Source organism: Ctenocephalides felis, unplaced genomic scaffold (assembly GCF_003426905.1).
Source record: "Ctenocephalides felis isolate EL2017-DRISC unplaced genomic scaffold, ASM342690v1 CF-g0.4_SCAFFOLD_01170, whole genome shotgun sequence".
In the NCBI taxonomy this organism is placed as follows: Eukaryota; Metazoa; Arthropoda; class Insecta; order Siphonaptera; family Pulicidae; genus Ctenocephalides; species Ctenocephalides felis.
Window position 1 is genome coordinate 1287672 of NW_020537324.1, and position 18302 is coordinate 1305973.

General features: G+C 28.6%; 1 protein-coding gene across 1 annotated transcript in view; it reads left to right on the top strand.

The window, feature by feature from the left end:
• LOC113366459 (LON peptidase N-terminal domain and RING finger protein 3) overlaps nucleotides 1-14338 on the top strand; it is a 30034-nt gene extending 15696 nt beyond the window's left edge. Inside the window, exons 3-6 of the mRNA XM_026608059.1 lie at nucleotides 12390-12508; nucleotides 12635-12757; nucleotides 12833-13049; nucleotides 13120-14338. Of these exons, the coding sequence (XP_026463844.1) occupies nucleotides 12390-12508; nucleotides 12635-12757; nucleotides 12833-13049; nucleotides 13120-14204 (1544 nt within the window). The 3' untranslated portion in view covers nucleotides 14205-14338. The remainder of the gene's footprint in view (nucleotides 1-12389; nucleotides 12509-12634; nucleotides 12758-12832; nucleotides 13050-13119) is intronic.
• The last annotated feature ends 3964 nt before the right edge of the window (nucleotides 14339-18302 follow it).

Below are 18302 nucleotides of genomic sequence, written 5' to 3' on the forward strand. Positions count from 1 at the left end.
ATACTAAATTTTATTACAATATAAAACATATTATATTTAGCTCACAATTTTGCATTCACGATTGCTGCATTCTGAAAACCGTATTACCGAGAATAGTCTCTACATATATTCAGAGATAGAGCACAATATTTGCATTTTCATTGTAGAGATGTATTGGTTGAAGGCAAACATAATAATAAGGAAATTGTAGCAACAAATAATTTTTTACGTTCAACTGATTTGCTGTTATGCGGCAAATTTTGATAAAACAGTACTCTATATTTTTGATGTGACCCTTCTATCGATTACACTATAGGACTCTATTTTCTGGCAACTGCTCGTTATTGTGTTCTGGGAAATTTAGGAAAACTGCAAACACGTGTCGTGATAGCATTTGATATTCGCCTGAAATAATAAAACGTCATTGAATGTAAATAATTTGTCGTAGAGACGACATCGTTTATGTAATGACTGGCGCCGTAGATGATTTTGCTTGCGCTTCAATGAGTCAACTAAATTATAGCTTATTTGGATCCGGATTTATTTGTTGACTTAGTAATCAATCATAACGATGTATTATTTGTAAATTATAATTGTATTTTCTTGTAAAGGTTTAATTGAAATCATGATTCCTGTTCGAACACACTTAACTCTATATATCACTTATAGAGATGGATTTGCTTCATATAAATTGATTTTTAAATATCATTTTAGTATTTTCATTTGGTATTTTCTCAAAAGCGGATTTTGCGAATTTTATGAAACTTGACAAACATTATTACTATATTTTACCAAAGTTGTGACAAAAATTTTAAGTTGGTGCATGCAACAGTTTTCGAGATATGCGAGGTTAATGGGCGGCTGGTTCCGCGCGCTATACCATAGGACTAATATTAAAACAGATCGTATCTTCTCAAAAACGGAATTTCCGAATTTTATGAAACTTGACACACATTATTATTATACTTTACCAAAATTGTGTCAAAAATTTTGATTTGATGCATGCAACAGTTTTTGAGATATGCGAGGTTGATGGCTGGCTTCGCGCTCAATACTAATATTTAAACAAGCGAACTTCATTTTTGTAAAAATTTATTATTACCGATATTAGTGTTGTTTGCTTGAAGTTTTTCTATTTTTCGAATATTGTTGGATTGATTTAATTTCTTCTCGAAATAATTGATGCTTATTTATTCCGATCTAAATCTCAAGGTTTGAATGCGTAGAAGTGATATAACAACATTGTTGTTATTTGATAGAGACGTAGTTTGCTTGTTATTTGGTAGGATTAAAGTACATTAAATTTAAGAAGCAAAAAGTGTACCTATTACCAAGTTAGTTATGTAATTTGTTTACCACGCTATTGCGATTGATATCGAATGATCTAAATTCAGTTACAATTAGAGATCGAAAATAGTAATAGGAAATTGAATTGCTGCGAGAAATACGATATTAAATAATACAAATCTTATGAGAACCAAATTTAAATCATAAATGTTTTGCTTATTTCAATTTATATTGAAATAGTAATAGAAAATTGAATTGCTGCGAGAAATTAGATAAAAAATAATTCAAATCTTATGAGAGCCAAATTTAAATCATAAATGATTTAGTATATACTTATTTCAATATTTCAATTCAAACTATTTGAGTAGAGATATTAAAGTTATTGGTATCAATTTTTTTTATACTTGCTTATTAAATTTATCAAAATGATTCATTTCGTGGAAATTCGCATGCGTCAGAGTTATTTTGCTTCTGTTTATCAGACACACTGGCTTTAATTTATATAAGTGCTTATTATTTATTTTGTAGATAATAATTCATTAAATATTATAATTGAAATTCTCATAACAAATTACTTACTCGAACTCCAAGTTTTTATTACATTCGTTCAGATAGTATAGTGCTCTATTTTCTCTATTTAATATATAATTGTCGAAACGAATATTCTGGTTTGCAATATTTTTATTATGTCAATTGCTATTATTGTTTTGATGCTTTTACTTCTATGAAACAATATTTATAACAATCATAATTATATTTGCTATATAATAATTTTATGAATTTATTGATTAGCAAGTTATCACGCCACATTTTTAACAACATATGAATAGATGTATCTTATTTGTTATGTGAACCAATTTATCTAAATCTAAGAATGTCTAGATGTTATCAGATTAACCTTTAATTCTACAGAGAAATAAAAAAACGATAATATTTTTGCATTGTAAACACCAAAAAAGTCTAGTTCTAAAAATTATTATTAATTCCCAGTTTTTTCTCCATAATCTGGCGTTCCATATATCTAAAAAAAATTTTAGGCATATTGTTATATATTATTAGTATGTTTAAGAATATATTTTCATAACAAAAAACAAAGGTGACCATATTTTTTTTACAAAATTTTTTCACTCCAAAAAAGTATGAACAACGGATTTGTTTATTATTTTTAATTTCAACAATAAAACTATAACTCTATAATTTATAAGTTGAAAGTGTAGACGTTAAAAATGAAAACGAATGGAAAATAATATTAAAAAATATGTATATGCATATATAAATAACAACAATAATTGTTGTTAATACAGAGAATAATTTTATTCTCTTTATTATCTTTATTGAATTACAATCTGTCTTTACAAAAATAAAGAAATTCAGTAATTTTGATGATATATGAAATATTAAACATTAGATCTAAAAGGTTACCCAGTAGTAAGCCTTTTCAATTTTGATATATTAAATTTAAATTTTGTGATTATATAGAGTAAAGTTGTGATAATAATAACAGGAAAAATTAAAGATAAAAAAATAATATATACAATGAAATTTTTCAATCTTATAACTATATAATTTATAAGTTGAAAGTAAGTGTAGACGTTAAAAATCTATACAAATGGAAAAAATATTAAAAAATATGAATATACATGTATAAACAACAGCAATGACAGTCATAATAATAACAGAAAAAATAAAAAATAAAAATTCATATAAAATAAAAATTTTAATATGAGAAAAAAAACTTGTATGCGAAACTGTCTGTACGTAATTAGTCATAATATTAGTTAATAATAGTTTGAAAGACGGAAAATCGCTAGGCCATTTTCACTTTAGTATATTCATTTTTTAGCAACGGATATTAACCCTTTCCACTCGCGAAATACGAGATTAATATATATTTTGCCGGCGGCATCCGAGTGGAAAGGGTTAATATCTGTATTTGGCTTCCAATAACCTAGTATCCTGTTTATATTTTATAAGACACATTTGGCATATTTTTCATCCTTCTTTTTCTGTTTATTGTTTATTTGAGATCTGTTTTGAAACGTATAGAGAACCGCATTATTAGCTGGCAAACTTTGTCTGATTGTCTACTGCGCTCTAGAAGTATGTCGTCATTCTGTTACGTAAAGGTCGCTAAACTCTAGTTATTCTTAGGAGTATGATTATATTTTCAATTAAATTGCTCAAAACGATTTATGTAATTGCGTGAGTTCGGCCACTGATTATTAGCAACTGCCGAAAATTTGATGGAAAATCACCTCATCTGCGAACAAGTTTCAATTCGATGATGTAATGAAAAATTATGTTGTCACACGCATGTAGATAATAGGTATAATGAATGTAATTTTATTAATCATGCTATTATGAATCAATCGAATGTGTAATGGGATATAATTTATTTATTATTGTACAATTTATTGATGGTGTTGCGTCTGGGTTATTATGTAATATGTAAGTTGAATCGGCGTTTTGTAGTTCGAACTTCATGTATAATTTATTATAATCATGAGTAAGTTCATATAATACTTTTTGTTAATAGTGCCGTTAGTAATAAATTGGATTTAAGTAACGAATAAAGCTCGGAATTGGAATTGAAATACGTTTCTATTTAAAGTAAAATCTGAACTTTGTCATATTTTTCCTATTTTTTTTATACTGAACTCTATCGTATCCTATATCGAAGTCAGATGATATAAGCTATTGATATAATAGTCATTTTTTAATTAAATTTATCAATATTTTAATTAAATTTCACAATATTTAGTATTTATATTTGTTTTAGGTATATTGATTCATATTGTAGTTTAAATTTACATACCTGTTTTTCTTTTCATACTTACAAGGGGGAACCTCAGGTTTACTCTTCTGGGATTTTAATGAAACTTTCCATGGTAATTGATTTACTGAACACTAGGTTTATAATATGCCTATAATATTTTAAGGTGTTTGTTTTAACTCTGAACTTTATTACCATACAAAGTTTCATCAAAATCCAAAAAGAGTAAATCTCAGGTTCTCCTTGTTAGTATATATGAAGATGCAATGTTATTTAATTTTGTTAGATTTGTTTCAACTTGTGCTATCGAAAACCAAGTAACATTATTTTAATCTGTTCTAGTTAAAAAAAACACTAATTTTATAAAAAATTCAAGAAATTGTAATAATTATATTATCACAGAGATAGAGTTAAGTTCTGATTGCTGGTAATTTGTAAAAAAATATTTTCCTATACAATCCAGTGTCAACATTGAACTTATTATCCTCAAACTCATTCATTTGACCACATTCATATTAGCAAAACAAATCATTCATAATGCTTATTATTATTAATCAATGGAATTGTTTATTTGCAATTTGAGTCATATCATCCGAGGTAGCGTGGCAATGTTTATATAACAATTTACATGAACATCACGTTTCATCTTGTTTACAACGTATGTATACTGATATTAAAAAAATAACTCATTGCTTATTTTCTGCATTAGACATTAGTTACCTAATATTATTCCATATGCAAATTCATGCATGCTTTTCTGCGTATGTAATAAAAATTATAGGTGAAAAATAATAAAATAAAAGGTCGTAATAATAGATACTTGATTTATATCCGCCAGTCATTTTTATATAGCAATAATATGACTATAACAAAACTAAGTAACATTATTTTAAAAGGTGCTTTTGGCAAGAAAAATAGTGATGGCATATAAGATCTTAGCACATTTATTAGTTTTGGTAAGTTGAGTACGAAATAGCAGTTTGCAATTTAAAAATTTTATTTACAAATTTTAGAATATTATTTCTCAAATTTCAAAAATTGACTAACTTTCAAGATTTTCATTTTATGTTTAAACTAGGACTGTAGTCCCAAAGGATTTTACCCAGGATTTATGTCTGTGCCGGGTGTGGCTTTACTGCAATCTTGAAAAGCTAAAGTACTCCTTAAGGAGGCTATAGTTCCAGTCAACATTTTCTTCATAAGTTGAATTATTAGCTTTAAAGTACTAAATTCTAGAGTTCCAAGAGTTTCCAATTAATTCTCAGTAGTTAAATGATGAGGAATATTTTTTCCAAATTTCATTTAATATCAATAGTAAACAAATCATTATTCAATATTTACTATTACCATTAAACTAATTAACTTCAATTATTTTAGCACTTTCAAAACTTCCGAAGCATCAGTTTGTTTTCAATAGAATGAGATGATTTAGAAATCCAAATAAAAATATTTTCTCTTATTTATAGGGAATGATATCATGTAATTGCATATAATGTCATTGTAATTCTTCAAGGAATTGCTATCGTTTCCAACAGAATTCCTTCTGTAAACACAGTCCACAGTTTGCAGAAGCTATAGCTAATAGAAACGTGAGATCTTTATCGTACTAAAGATTTAAACCCATTTTGCTAGTCAGGGATGAATTTCCTATTTTTTTTTTGAATTCACGAATCACCCCCATCTATAGCCACGATTCATTTCTACCGGGGTACTTATAATTGCTAATCAATTTTGGCAAATTTTATTTTTGTATAATTTTGATTATGTTTAAAGTCTGCAGTTTGCAGCAGAACACATTGAAAATAAAGAAATGTAAGATTTATTTAATATTTAAAACCATTCTGCTATTCAGTGCTAAACTATTTATATTTCCTTTACTTTACATATATTTCTTCTTTACTTTCTTTGACATTATCTTATTAAATTTTTATTCGATATTTTTGATCTTTATATATATATATATATATATATATATATATATATATATTTAAATATATTTTTAAGAACATCCAACATAGTATACAAAATTGATTGTAAAGATTGCGATGCAATGTATGTCGGTGGATTAGATAAAAAACGCCTGAAACAACATTTTACTCCCAAGTTATTCTTATTCTGTCTCTTACTTTTATATTAATAGTTCATTGATGATGGTTTAAAAGAGCATATCAAAACTTTAGGAGTTTAATAAAGATTTTATAAACTTATGCAATTTTTATTTTGATGTATTGCCCTGAGGATTTTACCATATTAATCTCAAAATCAAAAACAAATTAATAAAAAACATATATAAGTAAATAGTTTTAATTAATAATTGTGATGATGTCCGGACAGATTAATTAGGACATCATAACAATTTATAGAATGGGTTTTATATTTCTTTAAAAAAATATATTTTAACATAAGCAAGTTACTCGAAAAGTTTTTCATTTTGAACACAAATAGTAAGACTAGAGTAATTCCAATTACTTAAATCAATGTGTAACAATTACTTGTAAAAATATCTAAATGCTAAAAAACTAAAATTATCTAAATGTGTTAAAATAATTTAAACATTATCTAAATGTATAAACAATAAATTATATTTTAAATAGAGTAGCGAGTAAAATTTTTATCAAGCGTTTATCTTATCCCTGGTGGATAAGATATATCTAAACGACAGATAATCACATAGACAATAATAAAAATTAATAATAAATAATATAGATAAGTGATAAGGTTATTATTTTTTATAATTATAATTAGTGGTGATTGTACAAGCAATGAAAATAAAAATTTGCTGTCGCTTTGCTGACCTGATCTGCTTTCAAATCTGAAGATTTTTATTCGTATTGGATATTTTATTTTACTTTTTCAAGTACGTTTTCCGAAGAAAGCTCTTTAGCTATAGCCTTATAGCTACAGCTTCTAGCATCATTCTCCTCATTTAAAGAGACGTGAGATTTTTTATTCGTCTGGCTTTGCGCTGCCGACAAAGGAGCCGAGTCGATGACCCTTTAACCTTGCTAAAACTCGGTCTGAATCGTCTGACGCGGGCTTTGAAACCTTTTTTAGCACTTTACATGGAAAAACCTTGATTTAACTTTCCACGAACCTATTATACGGCTGATTAACGATATGGTTTTAAATTTGATGGAGTTCTAGGGTAATTACATGGTGGAGGTGGATGGTGGATTTTTAAAATAAATTCGTTTAAGTCAAACCTGTGTGCAAAAATGTGGAATATTATCTATTTACACAAATTACATTTACAATTATCTATTTACAAAAATGAGCGAAATCTATATTAAACAGTTTTTCTTGATTAATATATATATGTATTCATAAAATTTTCATAATTTTTATATACATATAAAATTAATGTATATAAAAGATTAGTACATATTAAATTAATATTACTAACAATATTTTGTATATATTATAAGATTTGTCTGGGAATTTGCAGTTTTTTTAATACAAGGTTAAAACCGGAATGCGAACAAAACTAATATAATTTAAGGTAAATTGAAAAGAAAAATTCTATGCAGACACGTATCGAATTATACATCATTTTATTCATAATTTTATTGTAAATATTTTCATCGACAGTTTTAATATAGTGACCCAGTTTCAAAAATATAAATTAAAAATAAATATTTTTAATTATTTTTTTTATTACAACCGTATTAGCTTTTTGGGTACAGCGCATTTTATACAATTTTATGGAAAAAATTGTATTATTTGTAGTTTTTTAGATATGCCTAATTAAATAAATAAACGAAAATTTAAAAAATAATGAAAATATTATAAAGGCCATTAATAATTGAAATATATTATTTGTATCAAAATTCTTTGCAGACAGATATCGAATTATATATCACTTTATTCATAATTTTATTGTGAATATTGTCACCGACCATTTTGATATGGTAAACTATTTTCAAAAATCCCAGTAAAATTGTTGTTCTCAAAATCATTTTTCTCAAAATTCTTTCTTCTTTAAAATAAATTAAAAATAAATAAAGTTTCTTTCATTATAACAGCATTGGCATTTTGGTTAAGAAGCTTTTTATATAATTTTATGAAAAAATTGTATTATTTGTAGTTTTGCATATATTTTTACTTTAATAAATAAATAAATAATTTTATTTTTTTTTAGAAAAATGAAAATAATATAATGGCCATTATTAATTGAAATATGTTTATATTAGTATTAAAAAATTATTTGTTTTATGGATTCAAAAGTCTTAATTTGAAAAATTCATTTGAAAAAACTAAAATTCAAATTGCATGTGTTTTTTATAGAATTTTTTTCTATACATGCATATTACACAAAAAAGAATTAAAAAATATTGTTTTTACTAATATTTATTATTGAGAAAACCAGTCCTGAAAAGTCCAGTTCAGATAACGGCGTTGTTTTGATAAAGTTTTATGGCAATTTATGTTGTTTGTCACCTGATCAATTTAGTTTTTTGTCATCATATTTTTCAAATGTCATATTAATAAAGTTTTTATAAGCATAATCAATTATATATCTGGGCAAATATATTGTTGATTCAAGTACATATTGCTTATATTCAATAATGAGAAAGATAACTAAAAATTAAAAAAATAATTAAATTTTAGTGGTAATTAAATTTCAGTGTCAATTATTACTAGCTCCCAAGTTCCAAAAGGTGCCCTTACAATTCCAACAATCATATTTAGTATTTACAATCAAATTTACGAATAAATTCCAATACATCACATTAATTGTGTGTGTGTCATGTTAATTAGTATCATTTACGTAATTATATAATTTTCTAAAAATATTTTTTTCCCAAATTTCTGTCACGTAGACAAATTATTTCAGCCGGTAATGTCTAGAGTCTAGACATTTACACCGAAACATTTCATATCGGCGTGACTGTTCAATTTGCGCGAAGAGTTAGATGAAAACATTATATATAAGCTTATTAGGTATATATACGTGTAACTGTTTATTTTGATTCCACGATGTGTTTGTGTGTGCTATTTGTCTGGCTCATATCTCGTTAACCGAAATTTTTGTTTGTGTTTTTCACCGTGCATTGAATTTGCAGAATGGTTTTTTTGAGGTCATCTGAAGGTGTATTTATGGAAACACTTAGGAAAAAATACTGCAGTCGTTATTCTGTTTACTTTCAAACATATAATGCTTACTCTTTTTGTGTTTGAACTGAGAAATGGACGCGATGCCAAACAATATATCCTGATAGACTCATGACGAAAATTGCAACACATTATTATGAATGATTGTGTATGTGATTTTTCTTTAAGAAATTGTCAATCAACTTTCTATGATACATATAAAAGTACTGTTACAAAATATTTAATGTAAAAGTATAATACCCAAAATTAGACATTTTATGTACTGATTCACCTTTATATAACATTTGTTTTATATAACGAAAGATATTTTTGAACTTGAAAAAAAAACTTGTGAAATATATATTCGTGGTCTACTTTCATCGGTTTTAGTAATTCAGCATTTATTGAATTATGACCTCATTAAGACTATTATCAAAAAATCATTACATAAATGAATTATTTTATTTTTTGAGATCGAGTGAATTTTTTACTTGCCAAGTAATAATCTCAAGATCACATTATTTTAATATTACCAGTAACATATGTAATAGAGAAAAAATAGTATAATAAAGTTGAAAGCAAAGTTGTTAGCTTTGAAATGTATGTTTGTGCTATACTTTTACTATTTCAAGTAAATTCAAATCCATATGATTATGTAAATTGGTGTTGGATTATGACCTCATTAAGACCATTATTTTAAAAAAATCATTACATAAGCGGATAATTTTATTATTTGAGGCCTAGCTAATAATTGGTCAACTAAATATTGGTCAATAATAATTGGCAAGTAAGAATTTCAAAGGGTTCACTTTTTTTATTAAAATAATCATCATATTTTTTATATTTTTTATATTTTTTATATTTGTTAGTATAATTTGTTTTATACTTTTGCTAACAAATTACACTAAATTCAAAATAATAAATATACTTTAGTGTGCAGACGTAGGTTTCTATAATAATTAATAAATGCTGAAAAATATGGAATTTTCTGATAAGATTTATGTGAAATCAGTGTTTCTTTTGGTCTTCACATAGATTTTTACATATTTTTGTTAAAATTTTCTTTAAATAAAAAAATATTTAGTCTTGTAGATAAAATGAACTACACTGTGTTTACCCTCTTGTATTATTTGTGTAAATACATGTGTTTATCTGTTAAGATTTATGTAAACTAGTGGGGCGCATGGCATCGTGCCTTAAGGCAAATTCCCGTACCAAAAATTATTATTTTTTTAAAAGCGATTAACATTTTTGAAAAAATTTTACCTCGAAAAAATTAGATTTTTGAGAAACTATAAATTCGACAAAAAATTACTTTTTTTTGAAAAAAAAATTGTTTGATATAAAAGTTTTTTTTATTTTGGCATAGTTTGGAAATTCTGAACTTTTTTTCAAAGCAATCGTTACTGTTTTAACTGCATAGAGACGAAATGTAAAGCGCGTAAGCGCCGCGTCGCTGTCTAACGGATAAACATTGGTACGGAACCCATAGGAATGTAAACAAAATTCATACCTATTGTTAAAATCTCTATAAAATATCTGATAATTTGATGTGCATATTTCTAATGATCATTTTTGACCGCCAAAAGGCTTTTTGTTTTACTTTTTTCATTAGATCTCCGAAACCGCTAGACCTGCCTTCATAAAAATTTGATCAATTCTTCATCTTGTCAATACAAGTAAAATGGTTTTTGAATTTTTAAAATCGGACGCTCCGTTCTCTTAAAAACCGTGTTACCGTTTTTGGCACTTTTTGCCCCGTATCTTCGGAACGGCTAGACCTGCCTCCACCAAAAACTAATCAGCACGTCTCCTTATCAGTATGAATCGAATGTTTTTTAAATTATTTAAATCGGTTGATCGGTGTTCCCGAAATCGTCGACGAAAATTTGTATCCGCACACATACACACACACGCACACACACATACACACACACATACATCAATTTTTTCTAAGGTATGCCAAAATATTCAGAAACCTTTTAAACGTCGAGAAATGCAAAAATTTTCATTTTCGATTTTTTTGCGATTACTATAACTTACCCTACGGGAAGTTTAAAATACTTCTCTTGGTATAATTTTTTTTCTTTTATATAATTTTCAGTTAATTTTCATTAAATACAGAATTATTTATTCTTATGTAAACCACGTCTGCAGACATATGTTATGATGATAAACTCCATTAAATTTTGTTCAATTATTGACACAACGTCGTTAATTACTGACGTTTGTTTTATATATTGAACTTCTAATTTGGAACGACCTCGTCTGGCGTACTTTTCTGTTTTGGTTTTGCTTTGTTTTGAGATTGTCAAAATATCAGAATGTAAGACATCAGCTAATGACAGAACTCTTGACGTCTAAAACCTTGCACTTGAAGATGAGATATTTACCACTATATAGATAGGTAGACAGCTGGGCATATACATATTGTCTGTTTTATACAAATGTAGGATCGAGATCAATGATCTATTCGTGTAAAATCCAGAGAAGTGGCAATTTCAACGGTACTCTTGTAAAAATTCATTCGAGTCTTATATAACCAGAAATTTCTTTTCAAATATAATTTTTTGCAATATTTTTGATAATAAAATCTGATTCATATGTTGTGTATATTTCAGATAATTCTATATACATCTGTTATTATACAGTGCTGTTTTTCAGAAATGCATTAATCTCATTCATTTCGATAAGCTAAAAATAATTTGACATTGACTTGTCTTCATTATAAAAGTGTAGTGTCTGAGAATTTTGCATAATGAATTTTTATGTGAATTTGGCCGTAAGAAATATCTCATTTATATAAAAAAAATATTATGTAACATTATTATTTGTTGTAATTTTCCCTAAAATTTTGCAGCTCATATTCCCTATATCTTTAAAATCTTCGTATATTTCATATATTATCGATATTCTACGTTTTTCATATCGAAACATGCTCATTACGAAATATATCATGTTACTTATATAGAAAATCAGAGTGTACAGGATTATTAAAATGTTATATCCTTGAATTGAATATCTTTTCTGATACTGGATATCAATTTTAATAACACTTTATACAAAATGACTCAAAGGTATGTTTATTATTTTTATTTCCTTTAGTCTAGATACTTTAAATGCAAAATAATGAGTAAACATGATAATAATAAATACAAGTTATTTTCTTATTAAAACTGGACATTTTAGTACCTCTTTGTTAGTTATTACCAATGAGTTAGTTGAGAATTGTAATTATAAATTAATTTCTTTTTTTCAGCCCCAGAATATTCACCATTGCTTGCACAGAGGTCATTGGTTTTTGCAAGGTTGGGTGATTTCAGAAGAGCTCTTCAGGACGCAGACAACATCGTCAGATTGCGACCTACATGGCCAGTGGTAATTATAAATTAATGATTTATAGAAAAATGTGGCAATAAAGTTTACTTGGCTATATTTCTATCTAACTAGAACAAAAATTAAATTCCAGTTTATTTCATTTTTAACTGAATATTTCTCTCTCAGGGTTATTATCGACGTGGAAATGCATTGACCGGACTTGGTATGGCAGAAGATGCATTAGTGGCGCATTGTGTAGGAGCTTCCTTAGATTCCGATCCATATGTATCTACAAGTGAAGCATCTGAGGTAATTTATTGATATGTGTATACAATCATATATCTATTATATAAATTATTATATTAACTATTTTTTCAATTTCAGTTACTCCAACGTTTGTTTTCGCCTGTAGTTCCATTATCAGCATCACAGAACCACGACAGATCGTCACTTGCATCTCACAGGCGATGTTCTCTGCGCAGTGCAGTTGCAAGTAGTTTTCGAAAAAAATTAGGTTACTCCGGAATTGGGAATGTAGGACAATTGGGACCATTGAGGGGGTTGATAATTCGTCTGAGACAAGAACTGGATAAGTGTAAACGTAAGTATTGCTGACATCTCCTACATAAATATTATGTAATGATGTATGGCTAAATTTGTTACTTTTCTAGGACTTTCTCCTAAACCTCTTCTAAAAGTAAATGATCCACAATTAATCGAACAATCAGATTTCGATTGCGTCCTCTGTTGCAGGACATTGCTAAATCCAGCAGTTACACCATGCGGACATACCTACTGTCGCACATGTCTCGAACGATGTCTAGATTATAGTCCTGCTTGCCCTCTGTGCATGCGACCTTTATCAGATTATTTATCTCTGGGCCACAGACCATCTACTAAGTTTCTAGAAGCAGCAATGAGACAATTAATTCCACATCAATATTTTGCCAGGAGAATGGAAGAAGAATCACAGAACGAAGCTAGGTTACCGGTATTTGTTTGCACTACAGCGTATCCTACAGTTCCTTGTCCTCTATTTGTGTCAGAACCTAGATATAGGCTAATGGTAAGGAGATGCATCGAGTCTGGTAGTAGGCGATTTGGCATAGCCTCTTGTTTAGATGACCCGCGATTGGGTTCCAGGTCTAAATTGGCAGATTTTGGTACCTTACTTGAAGTTAGGGATCACGTACTGTTGAGTAATGGTAGCAGTATATTGACAGCCGTTGGTTCAAAACGATTTCGAATAGTAGAACGAGATGAAAAAGATGGCTACGATTTAGCAAGAGTAGAATTTATTAAAGACGAACCAGTAACAAAGAAAAAGGAATTAAGACATTTACATGACAGAGTACGCGAAGAAGCTATGAGATGGTTTAGACAGATGGCTAAAAACCTAAGAGCCGAAATTCGAAGGAGTTTTGGTGAGATACCAGATGTAGAAGAAGATTGGATGACGTTATCAGATGGTCCAGCATGGGCTTGGTGGATTTTAGCTATCTTGCCTTTGGGTCCTCAATTGCAAGTCGGAGTTTTATCTGCTACTAGTTTAGAAAAACGATTAAGGGCTATAGATAAAACGTTGGAATACATCAGAAGTCCGAGGAGATCTGTTGAAACTAAGAGAGTTGGAGAAACAGGCGCTGATGCAAGAGACGTTGTTGTGGCAAATGCTGGTGGTGATATTTGGCAAACAAGTCCAACTGCTAGTTGCCAAACAGCAACAGAAACAGATTTGACATCTATGGATCTTTAAGAGTAATATTATTATGTTATAAGATCTAGGAGGATAATGTTAGTGGAATTCATTTATTTAAAAACAATGCAATCAATAATACATAAAGATCTTTAATAAACTTTTATAGCGGCAATTCATATATTTGCTGTTTTCCAAACCTTGCGTAAGCATAATTTTTTTCAGTAGGTTTTTCATGCGAAATAATATTAACTATTATACAGTTATGGATCTCATATTATTGTAATTTAAGGATTAAATCAGAAAAGAATCAGTGTTCTAGTTACACGTTCGTAAATTTGTCTCATAGATTTGTAAATATTCTTTGTATTCGTGAATTTTCTGTTTTTTATTGCTACAATATGAAGCCCTGAGTGGATCTGATTTTATCTGCAATAATATCAAAGGTTGCCAAAATAAATATTACTGTTGTATTAAAAATATTTCGTACATTAATATTTTGTAAATATATGTATTGGTAAACTGAATTTTAGATCTTAATAACAATAGTGACGCCTTTTACTATCACATCTAAGATTTTTAGAAATATCTACTACTCTGCTTGAAAGAAATAATCGCACTAAACTCTTTTCCATATTCTGTAGTTCTTTTTAAATACATTTCCAAAATATCTTTTATGATATATTTTTAAGACTGACAGCACCACGTTTTCTTCTGTGGTTTTTAGATAGGGTTGAATAAATTCTTCATCCAATATGAATTTTTGGTATTAGGAAATGAAAAAAAAATTGCTTCGTTTTGTAATGTCTTATTATATAAGCATGGCCAGGGCATACAAAAATATAAAATAATGTTTAATATAGAGCATGAGCAATGCAATAGAAAAAATATAATCATCGCAACTGCGGACCATTTTTTAATAAAAACACTGTAGCTTTCTTATGAATTTCATTATACACTAACTATATTCTATGCTCCTATTGTGATATGTAGGGATTGTACTAATTGTAAGTTCTAAGGTTTTATAATACGTATATTTAAATATTTGTAGTTAGCGTACATATTTAATGAATATATTTATACTATATATATTTTTACTGTACATTGTTTAATAAAATTTAATTTTCTATGTATAAATTTATGTTTTATTGTAGCGGACAATATTTTTACGTTGCAATATTATAATTGGTATTATTAACTTTGCGAAAGAGGAGTTTGGTTTCGCAAAAAATCCAAATAACTCATTTTTATTTCAGGAAAAAAACAAATCACATTTTCTCAATGAGTTTTGCTATCAGCATGTAGTATTTATTACGAAAAAATATAAGATTTATATAATTTTATTTGACAGCTTGCCTTTATTACATTCGACTACAACGTTTTGAATTTACATTTGATTTCATTTTGCGCTCATAAACAAAAGCCGGTAAATATATAGCAAGCAACTTTTCAATTAGTACATGACATATCGTTAAAAATCTTTTGTTACTGTAAAAACCATAAGAACTGCGCCTAAATCAAGCGCAATTCTCAAAAATGTCTTATAAATAAAAAACGAAAAAAAGCAGGCGCAAAACTAGCGATTGACAACAATTGCAGTGGCGTTTGTAAAGTGTAATGACAGTACAAAAACAAATTGAAACAAAGAAAAATTTTCGTAAATTTTTACATTCCAAAGAACAAATTTATTTAGAAAAATATAAAACAGCTCCAGCACCCAGCAGAGATTATTACGGTTTGAAAATTACATACACTAAGGTAAATATAACTATATAATCTTAAATATAGTCACAAAATAAATTATAACTATCCTAACATATAGTTTTATTTTTTCTAGATTATTATTCACCATTGGCGCATTTCTCATGGACCCATAAAGTGCCCAGGATATCAAGAATATACTTTTGAAGATTACCTGACTTGTAGATCCGCACAACACGACGTATTGAGAGTATTTGGTATTAAAATACAGTAACAAAACTATTTCTACTTAAATAATAATTATTATTTTTATAGGTTCGCAAATTGCTGAGCAAACATCAGAATTTGCAAAATTTGGCGGTAAACGATTAGATATGCTTCCTGAGAATGTTATGCATCTTTTGACTAAATTTTTAGGATACAAAGAAGTTTGCCGCATGTCCCAGACGTCTAAGAACTTATACAAGGTAAAGGTATACCTTTATATATTTTTTTAACCTATAAATGATAATTTTCTATTTTAGATGCTTCAATCTGATCAAGTTTGGAAGCCACTTTTCCGCACGTATTTCAGAAATTTTGCGACCAAGGAGGAATTAAAATTGGCTAAATGCGGAGGTTGGAGAGCTTGGTGTAAAAAAGTTAAATTATCCCTTCGAGAACGAAACGCAGATATAACTTTGCCCAAAAAGCCAACAAAAGCAGTTACCATTCTACCCATTGTTGAAAATAAATTCATAGATTGCCATGGCGATGCTGCAAAACCCAGAAGTAGTTTATTGCCAAATTCTCCTACACCAGTTGATGTCAATTACCATCCTTTTGCAACAAAATCTAAGAGAAGTGGAACCATCTACCCAACAAGCGTGAAATCAAACTCTCCGAGAAGTACAATGCGCATATCCAAAAGGTACATGTCGACATCAAATTCTCTTTATTCTCCAAAAAAAGGTAGTAGCAGCGGTAAAAGTTCCCCAAAAGATAAATCGCCGCGAAAAGATAAGGACAAAAAGGTAATGACTATGTATTTAAATTTGCTGGAAACCAAAAGTGCTCCTATAGTAATTCGTCAAGAAGAAGAATATATAAAACCTAAGCGCCCATCTAAATTTTCACCGCACAATAGAACAGCACCTGGTATGCACTATCGGCTTCCAGTGCCTAAGGCTTTGCATCATCCAAAATACAGAGAGACTCCGTTGCCCGATATTGTAAATGATTCCCCACGTGAATCACCTAAACGCCCTGAAAGGATTATGTTGCCACGACACAAGATACCGATGCCATTGATGAAACCGATAAAGAAGAATTTTGCAGAAAAATATAAACAGAATCCACCCAATCAACCTCCTCCCAAAGAACCTGAAGTGGTGAAATCTAAAGAAAAAAAAACAGCTGATGATACGAAGAAGGAAAAGGAAAAGGTACTTTACGAATGTTCATTCAGTTAAAATCAAATTTAAACTGAATGATCTTGTATAAGTTAGATGTAGTTCTTAATTTTTATGTAAATTATATATCATATATTTTTTTCAGAAAAGTGAAATTCCAGTTTCGACTGCGGCATCCCTACGGAAAGAAATCAAATCAATAGAAGATTTAAATGTAGAAACACTATACACCAAAAATGAAATTAAGAACATCAAAATCAGTGAAAATCATTCCATATTTGCACCTAATATGTCTTCATTGCCTCAACGATCTCTTTTACAAGGTATAAGCGACAAATGGTCCCTGAAAAGAGATAAATCTTTTTTAGATTCAAATTCGATGTTATTACTTGAAGGCCGTTTGCCAATTGGTTTAGATAATTATAAAAATATGAATTATAATCTTCCTGCTAAAACATCAGAAGATGACAAATCAATTGACAGTTTCGGTTCGATAAGAAAGAAATTAGATGATTCTTTGAAACAAGATAAAGAGATGGATGAGTTTTTTGATAACTATGTAAAAAATATATTTCCTAGTAGATTGAATAAGTCCAGCGTTTCTTTAAAATCTCCTAATAATGAAGGCAAGAAAACAGGTCCTGATAAAACAAATCAAACTGTGAGAAAAGATATTCAAGTACGTAAAGCGGATTCAACAAAAACAGCTTCAAAATCAATTGTGAAGAAGCAAATACCTGTAAAAGACATGATTAAATCCAAGGTCGAAAAATCAGAAGTTATCAAGAAGACTAAGGAAACCAGCAGTGGTCAAAATGCTCAACGACAACTTAAAATGGCCAAGGGGGCTGTTTATGCTCTGGCTGCTGCTAATGATAACGAAAGTCAAACAATTAAAAGAAATCCGAGCCAAAAATATTATATGGATAAACAAAATATACGCATGGAAACGGTACGTCCAATGGCCACAAAAAGAAATTTGGAATCTTCCAAAAGTTCACCAACGTTGTTCAACCAGCAGGACCGGCAAAGATTCATAAACCAATCAAATTTACATAAAGTAACC